Genomic DNA, 18654 nt, shown 5'->3' with positions numbered 1-18654 from the left:
AAAAAACTGGGTATTCTGTTGCAAAACTCATCGATCCCTAGGCCTGGGCCTGTAACCATTATTGTGCAGTCATCGGCGTAGGAAACGATAATAACTCCTTCTGTTGGCGTAGGTAGCTTAGATATGTATAAATTAAACAATAGTGGGGAGAGGACACTACCCTGTGGCACCCCCTGTTTAATTCTTCTTGGTTTTGATGTTTCATTTCTAAATTGCACCGATGCCTGCCGACCACCTAGATAATTTGCGGTCCACCTTTTAAGACATGGGGGAAGGGTAGACCCTTCCAGGTCTTGCAGTAACGTGCCATGGTTGACCGTATCAAAAGCTTCTGATAGGTCTAGCGCTACGAGAGTTCTATGGTGGGGTTTTTGGTTTAAACCGCAATTTATCTTGGTGCTGATGGCATTTAGCGCGGTGGTGGTGCTATGGAGTTTTCTGAAGCCATGCTGATGGCAGGCTAGCTGCAAATTTGCTTTGAAGTAGGGGTGCAAAAAGGGGGCAAACGTCTTGGCTACTGGCGATAGGAGAGATATCGGGCGATATGACTCTCCTATGTTAGCTGGTTACCCAGGCTTTAGTAGCGGGACCACCTTGGCCATTTTCCATTTTTCGGGTATGACAAAGGTGGAAAGAGACAGGTTGAAAACATGTGCTAAATATTTGAAACCCTCTTTCCCTAAGCTTTAAGCATCGGCATGGCTATGCCGTCTGGGCCCACTGCTTTGGATGGTTTAGCATGACCGATGGCATCCTCAAACTCTTTGACGGTGATGGTAATTGGTGACGCGCTGAACTTATGTTTATGTGCGTGTCTGTTGGCCCTCTGTCTATTTTTGTCAACCGTAGAATTCATTATATATTGTCGGCAGAAAGCGCTCGCGCATTTTTTCGCATCCGACAGCACTTTGTCGCCAAGGGCGATGGAAACTTTGTCATTGTGCCTAGACGGATTCGATAGGGACTTTACAGTGGACCAAAGTTTACCTTCACCGGCAGAGAGGTTACAACCGCTTAGGTGCTCCTCCCATTTCGCCCGCTTGTGTTCATCCACAAGCAATCTGATGCGTTGGTTTATATCCCTTATTTGGGGGTCGCCGGGATCGAGCTGTATAATAAGGTCACGTTCTTCCGCTAAACTTGCGGCCTCTGCCGGGAAGTGGGCCGAATTTCGGGAATTCTACCGGCGGGAATGAAAAGAGCCGAGGCGGATTCAATGACCTTGCGGAAAGCACGCTCCCCTTGGCGGGCATCTGTTGGGATAGGGAGGGCAGCAAAGCGGTTGTCTGTAAAGGATATGTATTCGTCCCACTTTCCTTTTTTAAAGTTAATGAAAGTGCGTTTTTCTGCGACGATGATGTCGGCGGAACGCTCAAGCGAAATAAGTATAGGCAGGTGGTCGGATGTCAATATTACGATCGGCTGCCAGTTGACGCAGTTTAAGAGGTCTGCGCTCACTATTGAAATATCCGGCGAACTATGACAGCTTCCTACCACACGTGTGGGGGCGTCTCCGTTTATTGTGCAGAACGTCGTTTCTTCTATTTGATCCGGTAACATCTCACCCCTACTGTCCACCCGCGAGTTTGAATGCGATAGATCGCGATGGGCATTGAAATCGCCTAAGATAATGCGATTGTTTGCAGTGAGTACGGCGCTGATATCAGGGCGGTATCCACTGGGGCAACAGGTGACAGGAGGGATGTAGTTGTTGATGATTTCTAGGTTTGCATCGCCCGACCGGACAGATAATCCTTGACGTTCTAAGACACTGTCCCTGCGGTCGATGTCGGGATCAAATATATGATATTGCACAGCGTGGTGTATGATAAACGCGAGGCCATCTCCATTTCCGCTTTCGCGATCTTTTCTGTGGACATTATACTCAGAACAAGTCTGCAATGCAGATCTTCCTGTGAGTTTAGTCTCTTGAATCGCAGCAATGCGGATGTTGTGCCGCTTCATGAAGTCGACTATCTCCGTGATCTTCCCAGTTAATCCATTACAGTTTAACTGCAGAATTCTGAAGTGCAAAGGGGGAGACGTCGTCACTCTGGTAGTAAGTGACGGGTGACTACGCTTGGGTTGTGGAAGGCCAGAACGCTATTTCTGTTGTGGCCCTGTGACTAGACTCCTTGGGTAAGCATTGGGTTACCCGGTGTATTTGGGTATGCGGCCTGGCAACATGGCGCAATGAAACCCGTCGGGGGGTTGCCGTCGCGAAGACCAGAACATCTAAGAAAGTGGCATCGTCCATGGCAGGAAGCTGCATTGGGCGGATGTCGCAAACGTATATATTCTGTGGCAAACGGTGCAAAGGGAGGTAGGGACTAAGAGACTGACCTACACAATTGCTGCCCGAAAAGAGGGGAGAAGAAGACGGAGGCAGGGGCTGATGCTCGGCATTGCTCCCGACTCTACTACGGAGATTGTAGGTATGAGTGGGAGCAGCCGTGTGAGTTGCTGGCGCCGTGTGGCGCGAGCAACAGCGGGTACTTGTTGTGACTTGCTGAGTAGCAGGGCTGCTGGAAAGTAGCGGGGGGGGCGCTAAGGCGCAGACTACGGGACGTCCTAGGGCGTGAACAGCAAGGAGCCACAAAAGATTTATAGCAGTTACGTGGACGTCTGGTTTTGGGGTCTAGCCCAGAACAACCTGTCCGATGTAACCATCCCTTACACGAGACACACTGACAAGAGTATGACCGTCCTACAAAGATTCTTTTCCGGCAGATGCAGCAAAACCATTTCTCAGGACCGAGGTCAGGAGACGGACTCGGATTGGGTTCGATACCTTCCGGGAGCAAGAGAATATGGAGCAGTCCCGCTGCAAGGGGCTGCTGGGAGGATGACAATTTGTGGTAGGGACGCAACAAATTAAATGGGGTTACACTGAAATGGCAGTCCTTGGTCAGGAAAAATCCCGAGTCGCTCCGGTACATAGAACCGACGGCCTTGGGAAGCGTGTGGATATTTGTGAACATATGTGATGCTTGTGCTGCCACTTGAGATGACATATCAGTTGATATTTGTGACGACATTTGCTTCACCACTGACAGTATCGCGTTTGTGTCCACACTTGCCAATGGATTTTAGTCGCAGACTCTTTCACATCAGGATGAAAAGTGTGTTTATCAACGTCGATACTATAGTCGTGATTGTAGCTAAGATTTATTGCCGGTAGTATTCGATCTGCAGGCTTCTATTTTTTGAGCTACTGGATCTTAATTCGCTTAACTTTACCAAGGCCCAGCTGTCTCTGAAATCTTCGGAATTCATTCAACAAATTCCTTTCCTGGCACCAATTGAAGCGATTCTTAAGGATTATCGATTATTTCGTGCCATCTGTTGTCGTTCGAATCATTGAACTGTAGAATAAATAAACTCAAATGTTTCGTATGCAAAATGTTCTTTAATCACATCACTAATTTAGTAGTAGAACTTGAGAATTCAAATCATTCGCGTACTTCACTTACAACTTGTTAAAATCAAACTGATTGACTAATCTTTAGATTGCGCTGCTTTTTTACACTCAGTGCTACTTTCGCTTATTTCTCCCAGTGTATAGACTTTTCGCGAACAGCTTTCTCGATTAGTTGCTTTTTTACTTCTCATCCTTCTGCATCTCATATTCGCTGTTGCCTTCTATGCATACATATGTGGGTAGTTTATCTCATGTCGCATGCGATCTTTGTTACGTTTATATGTTATGTGTGAGTACTGTCGGCTACGCTCTTAGCGTACTTGTGCGTGTAGCTGTTTGGGTTTTATCTGCTTAGATTGCTGTTGTAGTAGTGCAGCACTTATTTAGATAGTGATGTGCCGGAATTGCAAACATTCGCCAAAATAGTGTACAATGTACACTGTACATGTAATACCAAAGAGTTATTATTTGTTAAGAGCCGTCATTCGATACTTTGGCAGCAACAAAGTAACCAATTCATGCCGAATGTTTTCTCAAGGAAGTTTTGAGTAGTTTTCTTTAACTGCATCCCATATATTTATGCGGTGTAGTGTCTTCCCAACAAACATTTAGGTTAGAAAACGATTAGAAGACAAATCGAATTCTAATGTATTTCTCTAAGGTAGAAGGTTAGAGGACGATTTGCGAAACTGTCGCGAATTATAGCATTCTCGACAAAAAGGGGACTTCGTTCTCGATATCGAGAAAAAGGTTAGAATTCTAATTGAATTCTAATGTCAAATTCCAATGAGTTTCTATTGAGAATTTTGAAGTGATGTGCAATTAAGTTCAATTATTTAAAATCAGCGAAATTTTCATTGTTTCATTATATCAAATACGTTTATTTGGTTATAATCTTATGTATTAAGAAGGAACATATTTCAAAGGCTTTTTCTATTATAATAAAAAATCAAACCGTACTTAAAGACTGTTCTCAGCGTTGGTTTGAGGTGTGGATGAGGAAGCGTTTTCTTCATGTCCTTCAAATAGCACTTCAATAATCTGCTCGCTTTCCTTTTTTAACTTTTTTTGATTCATTTTCACTTACTAGTATTTATTATTATAAATTAAAAAAACTTATTTCGCAACTTGTAATATTTCCACTATTTTTATTTTGTTTGTATAACACTAAGAATGAGTGATCATGTCGTGCAAATAATCGATAACTGTGACAATAATCATAACATCGCATTTCTAGTATTATTCAAATCGTTTCATAGTCGAATTCTAACCTAGTTCTCTAACCTAGTTTTCGATTCGAAATGCATTAGAGAACTACATTTGAATTCTAATGTAAAATTACAATATTTCTCTAACGTTAGAAACTGTGTTTGCTGGGTTTGCGTAATTGCGATTTTTGGAAAGAGAACTAATGCATTAGTTTAATGCAATCATTAAAATAACAAGTAAAGGTGTCTAAGTTCGGGTGTAACCAAACATTATATACTCAGCGTGAGCTTCAGTTGTACACTTCATTTCAGATAAATTACTTTTCTACATAACACATGGCACCGCCCATTTAAAAAATAAATGTCTCCCCAATTCCTCTTACAATAAAACATGATAAGTGAAATATCATTGATTCAAAACTATTTTTTGCTAAGTTAAAACTTATTATTCTAGTCTACGACCCTTTTAAAGTTGTTTTATATCTAAGTTGCCGTGGTCTTTAACCGATCCCTTCCATTTTTACTAGAGATATTTTCTGCTATAAGGAAAATATGTGTACACAATTTCATTACGATCCGTTAATTTTTCTTCGAGTTATGGCTCCCGAAACATAGAAAATTGCTTAGTCATATAAGGGGCAGTGCCACGCCCATTTTTTAAAATTTGAATTTTTTCCTATTTATTGTTATAAATCCACTTGGGGAAATGAAATACCATTGATATAACCCTTTAAAAATATTTTATATAAAAGTGGGCGTGGTCCTTAACCGATTTCGTTAATTTTTCTTCATAGCATTCCTTATAGTAAAGGCTACCTCTCTACCGAATTTTGTTACGATAGGTTTAACGATTTTTGATTTATGATTAATAATATTTGTAAAATTGATTTTATCACAAGTGGGCGGTGCCACGCTCATTTTAAAATTTTTTATCAAGAGTCTCAATATCAGTCCACATGTCAAATTTCAACATTCTAGGTGTATTATTAAATAAATTCTCAGGTTTTTTGTGTTTTCCAAAATTTTATATATATAAAAAGTGGGCGTGGTTATCATCCGATTTCAATACCAATCTATTCTGGGTCCAGATAAGCTCGTGTACCAAATTTGGTGAAGATATCTCAATATTTACTCAAGTTATCGTGCTAACGGGCGGACGGACGGACGGACATGGTTCAATCAAATTATTTTTCGATACTATGATTTTGATATATGGAAATCTATATCTATCTATCTATCCTTTATACCTGTACAACCAACCGTTATCCAATCAAAGTTAATATACTCTGTGTGCAAAGCACGCTGAGTATAAAAACAAATACGGCACGAAAATGTATAGAAGGCATTTTTAGAAATATATCTGACAAAAAAAAAAAAAAACCAGCGTCTACCTTGGGAAAACATCGAGTAATTTGCCAAGGTGTAGAGTGACGGCTCTTAACAAATAAAAACTCTTTGGTAATACTGCGAAAACACAACCTATTCTCCTGTGTATTGAAAGCACAACACGAACTTCACTAACCTACCTCGATTTAACTTGCTTATATTTTTTCTTAATAATATTCCCTATCGATTTTCCCTACAGTTTGCCAAACAATCATATCAATTTTGAAAAATGCTCACAGCTCGCCAAGCAGGTGATGGAGTTTAACGAATGGAAAAAGGTTACTTGTCCATTTGAACAGTTGCCAAATGTGATTGCATATCTGCAGACAAGCAGTGTTTTAAATGAGAATACATTATCAATGGCGTCATTCGAGTGTGAACCGCCTGAAAATACCGAGGAAAAAGGGCGTTATAAAACGGTTAAAGCCGAAACGAAACAACAATTGTTAAATCAAATGCAAGAACAACAACAACATTAGTACCAGCCACACATATAATTTATTGCAACAAAAAAGAAGTGAATGTAATAGCAAATAAAATTATGGGTTATTTTAAAAAAGTACTTTATAAAATGTACTTTAAAGGGTATATGTAGCGCAAATTTGTAAACATTAGTTAGCAGCCAAGAATTACAATAAGATAAGAGGAAAAAAACATTGCAAAATTTTCAATTGCACTTTAATGAAAAAAATAATATTAATTAATTATTCTCTTTAAAATGCACAATGTAGGTAATCTGGCATTACTATAGTATATACCTAATTTGTTTAAACTATTTGCGCTGTATAAAGAATACCTCTATGTAACTTAATTTTTGTTTCTAGCACTTGTTGCAGAACGCTTGCCATTTTTTGATACCTACTTTGATATTTTCGAAAAGTTTTTAACATATTCTAAGTCTAGTTACATACATAGTTTGTAAGGTCATAATAAAAAAAAAAAAAAACAGTAAACGGACCACAAATGGTTGACATACATACTACATATATCACAGTAAAGTAAATTATGATTTGATAACAATTTTGTTGACTTCAAAAGCTAACAAAATTTATATCGTTATTTAATAAAAAAATAATAGGCATTTTATAAGATTGCCAGTAATTGTACTTAATGCATTTAGCAATTTAACAAAAAAAAAGAGAAATAAAAAATATAACAAAGTTAAAAGAATCTCAAATAATGCAAACAACACAAGAGTAGCAGACACAGAAAAACTTTAATGAGAGCTTATTTTTAGTGTACCTATGGTATTCATATAAGCATTTTATTTTAAGGTTTTTTTTTTAATTATATTATTATTTACAAATTAGATCTTTTATATTTAAGTGACAAATTTTGAGTTTTACTTCAAAAGAATCAATTGTATAAGTGTTTGTTTAATTTTTTATAAGTCGATAATGCAGCTCTTTACACAATGGTTTTGAAGATATAAAATTACTATAACATCGGAAGTGGAATATATTTCAGATCATTCATTGCTTTGGAAATCGGAAGGGTGCAACTTCTATCTGCCACTTTATACGAGAAGTAGATGCTTGGGGGATTCTTCAGTGAAGAACAAAATTTTCAGTGCTGGTTCGTAGATATCCTCAAAATGATTGAGTTTGATAATTAATTGACCCTTCTACTTAAACCACGTCCCTACGACAAGTTTTCATTTACTAATTTTTTTTGGTTAAATAATTTGTCCATCCATGCATGTTGCAAATTAGCTAAACCCCATCGATGATCACACAAAATTCGTCCTCTGTTTCTCAGTTTATAACCGGTAGTTTTACAGGAAACTCTGATACACGATTAGGTTTCTAAAACTTTGAATTTGTTCCTTCACCAGGCCCCGTATTACGTTCTATGATCTGTCATCGCAACTAAATTTTTGAATCACAATAGCTCTGAAATGATGGATCGGATTAAGGACGTGTGTGATTATCGTTTGAGTGAAAATGGCTTTCAGTCACTGAACGGGCCAATATCTTTGATTATAATTCTATTTAATTGTTTATAAAGGTTGCATATAATTTCGTCAGCGGAAATGAATTTCGAATATTGTTTGTATCAATTGTTATACTAACATAACGAAACGTACATGAGGTTGAATTATTATCAACAAAGGAAGATTTAAGTACCTTGGTAAATTCAGTAACAAGAAAGGTATCAATTGATCAATTGTACGAAGTTGAATAACACGGCCGCCGTGGTGTGATGGTAGCGTGCTCCGCCATCCACACCGTATCTCCTGGGTTCACGCCCCGGGGAAAGCAACATCCAAATTTTAGAAACAAGTTTTTTCAATTGGAAGAAAAATTTTCTAAGCGGGGTCGCCCCTCGCCAGTGTTTGGCAATCACTCTGAGTGAATTTCTGCCATGAAAAGCTCTCAGTGAAAACTCATCTGCCTTGCAGATGCCGTTCCGAGTCGGCATAAAAGTAGATCCTGTCCCGCCAATTTGTACGAAAAATAAAAAGGAGCACGACCCAAAATCTCTTCGGAGGTTATCGCGCCTTACATTTATATATTTTTTAAGCGCTAAACAATAGCCACCATGGGAGCTCTCGCAAAGTTTCCCTATATACTAATCTGCCCTATTCTGCATTTCGACTTGGATTGGAATTTTTTCGATTTGGCAATTTTGGTATTCTGTGTTCCAATCTCTTTGGATCCAACTTCGAATCGTTCGATTTTGTGTATTCTGCATTTCGATCGTAGTTCCGTTTTTCTAAGTTGCTAATTAGGTGGCCGGACGGGACCTACATGTTTTAAGCCGACTCCGAACGGCATCTGCAAGGCAGATGGGTTTTCACTGAGAGCTTTTAATGGCAGAAATACACCCGGAGCGCTTGCCAAACACTGCCGAGGGGCGACCTGCTTAGAAAAATTTTCTTCTAATTTAAAAACCTTATTTCTAAAATTTTGATGTTGCTTTGCCCGGGGTGCGAACCCAGGGCATACGGTGTGGTAGGCGGAGCACGCTACCATCACACCACGGTGGCCGCCATCTCAAATGGATTACACAAATTTCGCAATATTTGCCTTTCCATTCTCGCCTGGCCACTTTCGTATGCGTTGCTTTCCAACTCCACAAATAATGCCGCGGCTATTGATTCCTTTATAATAGACAGCTATAATTTGTGTCTGTTCGTTGAGTCCAGTTATATGGAAAAGCAAGCTGCCGCAGTAGAGGAAGGTGAAGCGAAAACGTAAACAATCCTTGCGGAAAGAATAAATAAATCTTTATAAAGAATTTTAGGCCAGTGCAATGAAATTAGCATCCATAAAATTCAGAAAATGTCAACTATATTGGTGCAGGAATCCGTTTTAACAAAACATGGTGGCCACTGCAGGGAATTGGCCAAAAGAACGACAAAAACACACTTGAAAGCACTTCACTCAAAAAAATATAACACTGCGGCAATATATTCTATTGCTTTTTTTTGTACAAAATGGCGTGGATAATAAAATAAAAACGTTTTTCAGTGTTTTTTACAAATTTTCTTTAATTTATTTTGTTCCAATGTTCACACACTCCGTACAAACGGCTGATTTCGAAAAATCATTCGCTCTTCCTCTTCTCGTTACGATTCCGTCGTAATGCAGAATGCCTAACTTCGATTAAAGCGGAGCGTAGAACGGGAACGTAATCGAAATGCAGAATAGTGGTGAATATCTCGCGTACCCCTCATTTGTGGATTTTTTCTAAGACTCTAAGCTCGTCTCATTGAGCTGCAAGGTTTTTTGAGTTAGTTATGAATGATTTTTCGACATTCATACTCAATTTTGTTTTGGAGAAAAATCGGTTTCGCCGTTGTTGTCATCTTCAGCGTCCAATCTCTTAAGAATCTAAATATACATATTTATGTGAGTTCTAGCATACCCAGAAATTTTGAAATATCGGTTTCTTTAGAAAATGTGAAGCTGAAATTGCCTTTTATTGCATTCGAAGGTATGCTATAATATTATAGATTATATACTACATTATATTATCTATTATATTATAACATTAAGTGGCCTAAAATTAATGACAACATTCGATGACCAAGTCGAACCACGATATATCCATTTCACCTTGGGAATGATCGTTCAAGCCCTTCAATATTAGACCTCATATTTTAAAGTCGTTTTATATCGCTTCAGAACCATTAATTATTATAATAATTATTCGTATGCTTAGGAAATATAAAAATATATTATTTTTAAGGTTTAAATGTACTATATACATACATTCATAAAAAAATTTGCACATGCATTATTTACGTAATATATACACATTTGTCTACGTAAATTTAATGTACTTTGATATTTATATGAAGATATTGCGTGTTTCTATAGCTAAGTTGACAGTATTGAAATTTACATACATACATACTTTTACAATTTACTATTATATAGTTGAAATAATTATTAGAGAACAAAAAAGTTGAAAATATGACGGGCCCTATTCTGTAGCTCAATTCGTAAGTTTAATCGCTAACTCTACGCTCAACACATTCACAAAAATATTTTGAAATTAATTTGGTAAATGCATTTACTACTCGATAAAAATCGATCTTATTCTGATTGTCGGCGCGAGAGTTAAAAGTTATTAGTAAAATTCACCACAGTAAAAATTATTTCTTTCAATCTATCCTTCTACACCTTTTTCGGGTGTATTTCAGAAACCATGAAATGTTTGTAATTCAGAAACGATATATTGGACTTCAGAATAGCCAAATATACTTAAGAAGTTGTAAAATGTGTGGCAGAGTAGTCAAGCGTACTACAGAAAACGTAATATGTATTTCAGAAAAGTTTATTTCAATTCAGAATACGTGAATTGTTCTTCAGAATATATATATGTATATTAGACTGGGTCGATTTATTAACCGATATCGCGCCATTGATTTTTCGATAGGATTTGGGCTTAGGAAAAAAAAGTTCCCCTACGCATACCCAAAAAAATTATTTTCGAGCCTGCGAAATTGAATTTTTTTTTACTTTTTTTCGACTTTAATTTTTAATTTTTTCATGACCTACTAAAAAATTTTCATTTGATTGTAAAATTTTCATGTATACCCCTGTATACCCAAATCCTATCGAAAAATCGATGGCGCGATATCGGTCAACTTTCGTCCATACAAATCGACCCACCCTAATGTATATGCATATATAAGTATCCCAAAACCTTAAATTTTACTTACGAAACCGTTAATTGTACTTCAGAATAATCAATTGAACTTCAGAAACCGAAAATTGTTCTTTAACCAGAGTTTTCGGCTACCACAGCGAAAAACTTATATCAGAATAAAGTGGACGGCAAAATATATTTTTGATGAGCTGTACGTTCATCCTAAAACTTAGTACAATTCTGAAAGTACAATTGACTATTCTAAAGTCCATGTTACATTTTCCGAAGTAAAATAGATTATTCTGAAATAAGTTGTACGGTTCCTGAAGTACATTTTACAACTTCTGAAGTAATATTTTTTATACTGAAACCATTTTTACGGTTTCTGAATTACAATTAACCATTCTGAAGTACAATTTACGTTTTCTGAAGTATACCTAGAAAAGGTGTAGTGGTGAAGGTCAGATGTCACACATTCTGAATTTGAAAGTGAGATTGCAAACAGAACGCCGTTGCTTATTTTTCGATCGACTCTCATTTGAAAAATTACCAAAATTTTTTTTTCAATCGGGTAACGGAATAGGGGAACTTTTGAAAAAATATTTGGGGTATTCACTACAGTTTGTTTATCCAGGTATCTACTTAAAAATTATTTTTCTCTAGTGTATTCTGCTTTTGTAATAGAGTGAACAAAAAATATTACCACATAAGCTGATAACTTGATAAACACGCCTGCGTGAATACCTGCATTACGAATCATTTTATATCTATTGTATTGAATAAAAACACTAAAAAAACAAAATAAAATGCGGTACATATTTTGCGTTCATATGTTTTCTTCTTACATAATCATAAAAAACAAGAAAGATTTGAAAACAAAACGTAAAACCACTCTTAAATTGAAAATTAAATTATAAACCAATAATCAACCTCTTTCAACTCAATAAACTAACTCCAATCTTTTACATAAACAAAATATGTATAAAAATGTAAAAACACATTGAATTGTGAATTATGGTAGCTATAACGATGCTTTCCTTTATAAGGTTATTAACCTAAGCTAAACTTTTTAAAGAACAAATCAACAAACACAAAAAAGAACAAAAACAAAATTAGCAACAAATTTATAACTAATTCAGAAACTGAGAACAAAAAAAAAGAACAAGAAATAAATTCTTCAAAAACCGATTGCTTTCCAGAAAAAAATGTATGTTTTATTGTGTGGGAGGTAAATTTAACCGTCAGCGGTTGAGCTTAGCTCGGGCCCGGCGATCTTATACTGTAATTCGATTCGAATGGAAATGCGATTCGGAAGCTGTCAAATCACCTATGGAAGGTTCCATGAGAAAGTGATCCTTGGTGCGAAGATAATTTTTCTTTCAAATTTGAGATAGTGTTGATACAAATGGTGTAAAAACCGTCAATAAACCCAAAAATATTAAACTTAATTTTTAAATCCGATTCCAATATCGCTTTTCTTCTTAAAATACAGTACTGAACTAAACTAACCGAGCTAAAAATTAGAAAATAATTTTTATCACAAAGATTTTATGTTACATTAGTAGAAGATGTAAGATTTTACCATAAATTAATTATTCAAAATAAAATTACCTATAATATAGTTTAAGTTATTAACATAATGCTCAAATTTAGAGTAAAAAGCGTGGGGTTCATTTTACTATATTTTCATAGGAGTTGCAAATAGAATGATTGTAATATTGAATATATGAAGCACCCCACGCTTTTTACAATGAATTACATTGTTCTATTAATAACCTAAATTTTATTATAGGTAATTTTATTTTGAGTTATTGATTTATGGAAAATTGTTCCATCTTCTAGATACTAATGTAACATGAAATCTTTGTGATAAAAATTATTTTCTAACTTTTATTTCGGTTAGCTATAAAAGCGTAGTTTTTTCAAACCATCATTTATTTTTATACTCAGCGTGCTTTGCACACAGAGTATATTAACTTTGATTGGATAACGGTTGGTTGTACAGGTATAAAGGGATCGAGATAGATATAGACTTCCATATATCAAAATCATCAGTATCGACAAAAAATTTGATTGAGCCATGCCCGTCCGTCCGTCCGTCTGTCCGTTAACACGATAACTTGAGTAAATATTGAGATATCTTCACCAACGGTACACGAGCTTATCTGGACCCAGAATAGATTGGTATTGAAAATGAGCGAAATCGGATGTTAACCACGCCCACTTTTTATATATATAATATTTTGGAAAACACAAAAAGCGTGATTATTTGGTAAATAATACACCTAGAATGTTCAAATTTGACATGTGAACTGATATTGAGAGTCTTTACAAATATTATTATCATAAATCAAAAATGGTTAAACATATCCTAACAAAATTCGGCAGAGGGGTTGCCTTTAATACAAGGAATGCTTTGAAGAAAAATTAACGAAATCGGTTAAGGACCACGCCCACTTTTATATAAACGATTTTTAAAAGGGTCGTGGACGAATAAAATAATAAAATTGTCAGGAAACAGTCCTTGTAATAATGAGGCACTAAATGAACTAAATAGACTGAGAAATATTAGGCAATTAAATAAAAACTAAAAACTTGAAAATGAAATAATTAAAAAAAAAAAAAAATTTAGTTAAACGGTTTTATTGAAAGCAATACTTACATTAAGTAATAATAATACTAAAAGATAGAAAATAAAATAATCAAAAACATTTTTTAATTAAACGTTTTTATTGAAAACAGTACTTACATTAAGTAGTAATAATACTAAAAGATAGAAAATAATTAAGTAGTACCTAGGACACTAGTCATCACACCCCTCATTAATCTAGGGCGTTGATCACACAATTAAATAAAAGCGTTGGACGCGTCAAATTTCTATTGATATTCATATAAACCAACTGAACCTTAATCAGGTTATGCTACGCCTTACATTTTTAGAAATTTCACGCACCCAACGCTTTTATTTAATTGTCTGATCAACGCCCTAGATTGATGAGGAGTGTGATGACTAGTACCTAGGACCTACCTAATTATTTTCTATCTTTTAGTATTATTACTACTTAATGTAAGTATAGTTTTCAATAAAACCGTTTAATTTAAAATTTTTTTTAATTATTTTATTTTCTATCTTTTAGTATTATTATTACTTAAGGTAAGTATTGCTTTCAATAAAACCGTTTAACTTAAAAATTTTTTTATTTATTTCATTTTCAAGTTTTTAGTTTTTATTTAATTGCCTAATATTTCTCAGTCTATTTAGTTCATTTAGTGCCTCATTATTACAAGGACTGTTTCCTGACAATTTGTTACAATCTAACTCCTCAATACATAGTCCTTCCAAAGACTTTACTCGACTCAGCGCCACGTATGCTTGTCCCTCCTCGAACAATTTTGAGCCTAAATACACAGCTACGTAGTCAACTGTGCTGCCTTGTATTTTGTGAACAGTGGAAGATTTTTTTGACTAAGATTTTTTTGACTATCTCGATCCTTGCGCCACTTGGCGGCGATTTTTTCATATCTCACATTCTATTCATGTATGTATTATGTGTTCCAAATATGAGCCAAATCGGCCCACAAATTCGATTTTTTTCAATATCTCGATCCCTGCCCCACCTAGCGGCGATTTTTTTCATAGGTCGCTTTCTATTCCTGTATGTATTATGTGTTCCAAATATGAGCCAAATCGGACCACAAATTCGATTTTTTTTAATATCTCGATCCTTGCGCCACTTAGTGGCGATTTTTTTTTCATAGGTCACTTTCTATTCATGCATGTATTATGTGTTCCAAATATGAGGCAAATCGGACTACAAGTACGATTTTTTCAAATATTTCGATCCCTGCGCCACATAGCGGCGATTTTTTTCATAGGTCAATTTCTATTCTTGTATGTATTATGTGTTCCAAATATGAGCCAAATCGGACCACAAATACGATGCGATTTTTATACTCAGTTGAGCAGAGCTCACAGAGTATATTAAGTTTGATTGGATAACGGTTGGTTGTACATATATAAAGGAATCGAGATAGATATAGACTTCCATATATCAAAATAATCAGGATCGAAAAAAAATTTGATTGAGCCATGTCCGTCCGTCCGTCCGTCCGTCCATTAACACGATAACTTGAGTAAATTGTGAGGTATCTTTATGAAATTTGGTATGTAGGTTCCTGAGCACTCATTTCAGATCGCTATTTAAAATGAACGATATCGGACTATAACCACGCCCACTTTTTCGATATCGAAAATTTCGAAAAAAAGAAAAAGTGCGATAATTCATTACAAAAGACAGATAAAGCGACGAAACTTGGTAGTTGAGTTGAACTTATGACGCAGAATAGAAAGATAGTAAAATTTTGGACAATGGGCGTGGCACCGCCCACTTTTAAAAGAAGGTAATTTAAAAGTTTTTCAAGCTGTAATTTCGCAGTCGTTGAAGATATCATGATGAAATTTGGCAGGAACGTTACTCCTATTACTATATGTACGCTTAATAAAAATTAGCAAAATCGGAGAAGGACCACGCCCACTTTTAAAAAAAAATTTTTTTTAAAGTAAAATTTTAACAAAAAATTTAATATCTTCACAGTATATAAGTAAATTATGTCAACATTCAACTCCAGTAATGATGTGGTACAACAAAATACAAAAATAAAAGAAAATTTCAAAATGGGCGTGGCTCCGCCCTTTGTCATTTAATTTGTCTAGGATACTTTTAACGCCATAAGTCGAACAAAAATTAACCAATCCTTTTGAAATTTGGCAGGGGCATAGATTTTATGACGTTAACTGTTTTCTGTGAAAATGGGCGGAATCGGTTGATGCCACGCCCAGTTTTTATACACAGTCGTCCGTCTGTCCTTCCGCATGGCCGTTAACACGATAACTTGAGCAAAAATCGACATATCTTTAATGAACTTAGTTCACGTGCTTACTTAAACTCACTTTATCTTGGTATGAAAAATGAACGAAATCCGACTATGACCACGCCCACTTTTTCAATATCGAAAATTACGAAAAATGAAAAAAATGCCATAATTCTATACCAAATACGAAAAAAGGGATGAAACATGGTAAGGTAATTGGATTGTTTTATTGACGCGAAATATAACTTTAGAAAAAACTTTATAAAATGGTTGTGACACCTACCATATTAATTAGAAGAAAATGAAAAAGTTCTGCAGGGCGAAATAAAAAACCCTTAAAATCTTGGCAGGTGTTACATATATAAATAAATTAGCGGTATTCAACAGATAATGTTCTGGGTCACCCCTGGTCCACCTTTATGGCGATATCTCAAAAAGGCGTCCACCCATAGAACTAAGGCGCACGCCCTTTTAAAATACTCATTAACACCTTTCATTTGATACCCATATTGTACAAACTCATTCTAGAGTCACCCCTGGTCCACCTTTATGGCGATATCTCGAAAAGGCGTCCACCTGTAGAACTAAGCCCCACGCCCTTTTAAAATACTCATTAACACCTTTCATTTGATACCCATATCGTACAAACATATTCTAAAGTCACCCTGGTCCACCCTTATTGCGATACCTCGAAAAGGCGTCCACCTATAGAACGAAGGCCCACTCCCTTTTAAAATACTCATTAACTCCTGTCGTTTGATACCCATATTGCACAAACGAATTCTAGAGTCACCCCTGGCCCACCTTTATGGCGATATCTCGAAACGGCGTCCACCTATGGAACTAAGGACTACTCCCTTTTAAAAAACTCATTAACACCTTTCTTTTGATACCCATATTGTACAAACAAAACTAGGGTCACCCCTGCTCCACCTTTATGGCGATATCTCGAAACGGCGTCCAGCTATGGAACTAAGGATTACTCCCTTTTAAAATACTCATTAACACCTTTCTTTTGATACCCATATTGTACAAACAAATTCTAGTGTCACCCCTGGTCCACCTTTATGGCGATATCTCGAAAATGCGACCACCTATACAACAACCACCACTCCCTTTTAAAACACTCATTAATACCTTTAATTTGATACCCATATCGTACAAACACATTCTTTAGTCACCCCTGGTCCACTTTTGTGGCGATATTTCGAAACGGCGTCCAGCTATAGAACTAAGGCCCACTCCCTTTTAAAATACTCATTAACACCTTTCGTTTGATGGCCATATTGTACAAACAAATTCTAGGGTCACTCCTGGTCCACCTTTATGGCGATATCTCGAAACGGCGTCCACCTATGGAACTAAGGATTACTCCCTTTTAAAATACTCATTAACACCTTTCTTTTGATACCCATATTGTACAAACAAATTCTAGGGTCACCCCTGGTCCACCTTTATTGCGATATCTAGAAACGGCGTCCACCTATGGAACTAAGGATTACTCCCTTTTAAAATACTCATTAACACATTTCTTTTGATACCCATATTGTACAAACAAATTCTAGGGTCACCCCTGGTCCACCTTTATGGCGATATCTCGAAACGGCGTCCACCTATGGAACTAAGGATTACTCCCTTTTAAAAAACTCATTAACACCTTTCTTTTGATACCCATATTGTACAAACAAATTCTAGGGTCACCCCTCGTCCACCTTTATGGCGATATCTCGAAACGGCGTCCACCTATGGAACTAAGGATTACTCCCTTTTAAAATACTCATTAACACCTTTCATTTGATACCCATATCGTACAAACGCATTCTATAGTCACCCCTGGTCCACCTTTATGGCGATATCTCGAAAAGGCGACCACCTATACAACAACCACCACTCCCTTTTAAAACCCTCATTTATACCTTTAATTTGATACCCATATCGTACAAACACATTCTAGAGTCACCCCTGGTCCACTTTTATGGCGATATTTCGAAACGGCATCCACCTATAGAACTAAGGCCCACTCCCTTTTAAAATACTCATTAACACCATTCGTTTGATGTCCATATTGTACAAACAAATTCTAGGGTCACCCCTGGTCCACCTTTATGGCGATATCTCGAAACGGCCTCCACCTATGGAACTAAGGATTACTCCCTTTTAAAATACTCATTAACGCCTTTCATTTGATACCCATATCGTACAAACGCATTCTATAGTCAACCCTGATCCACCTTTATGGCTATATCCCTAAATGGCGTCCACCTATAGAACTATGGCCCACTCCCTCATAAAGTACTCTTTAATGCCTTTCATTTGATACGCATTCCAGGGTTTCCCTCGGTTCATTTTCCTACTTGGTTATTTTCCCTTATGTTGTCACCATAGCTCTCAACTGAGTATGTAATGTTCGGTTACACCCGAACTTAACCTTCCTTACTTGTTTTTCTTATTATTGCATTGTCATCGGGTTCTGAACTATATTCCAACTTTCAAGCTTGTAGCTTATCGGGAAGTTACTTAAATTTCAATTACAAAATTCGTTCACAACGGCCGTGCATGCGGCCATGCGGCCGTGCGGCCTTCCTTTTCAAGTCAAGCTAAATAAAACCTTTTAAAAATGGACGGGATCGGTTAAAGACCACGGAAACTTCGATATAAACAAATTTA

The 18654-nt window shown here is 36.5% G+C and overlaps 1 protein-coding gene across 4 annotated transcripts in view; it reads left to right on the top strand.

Moving 5' to 3' along the window:
• LOC137253783 (ras-GEF domain-containing family member 1B) overlaps positions 1-12294 on the top strand; it is a 41277-nt gene extending 28983 nt beyond the window's left edge. For all 4 annotated transcript variants that reach the window (XM_067791235.1, XM_067791234.1, XM_067791233.1 and 1 more), the window contains one exon: positions 6215-12294. In XM_067791235.1, coding sequence (XP_067647336.1) covers positions 6215-6494 — 280 coding nt within the window. In that variant the 3' untranslated portion in view covers positions 6495-12294. The remainder of the gene's footprint in view (positions 1-6214) is intronic.
• Positions 12295-18654: the final 6360 nt, after the last annotated feature.

Source organism: Eurosta solidaginis, chromosome 5, assembly GCF_040869045.1.
Source record: "Eurosta solidaginis isolate ZX-2024a chromosome 5, ASM4086904v1, whole genome shotgun sequence".
Classification (NCBI taxonomy): domain Eukaryota; kingdom Metazoa; phylum Arthropoda; class Insecta; order Diptera; family Tephritidae; genus Eurosta; species Eurosta solidaginis.
The sequence above is the reverse complement of the archived record's forward strand: the minus strand, read 5'-3'. Positions and strand labels throughout refer to the sequence as shown.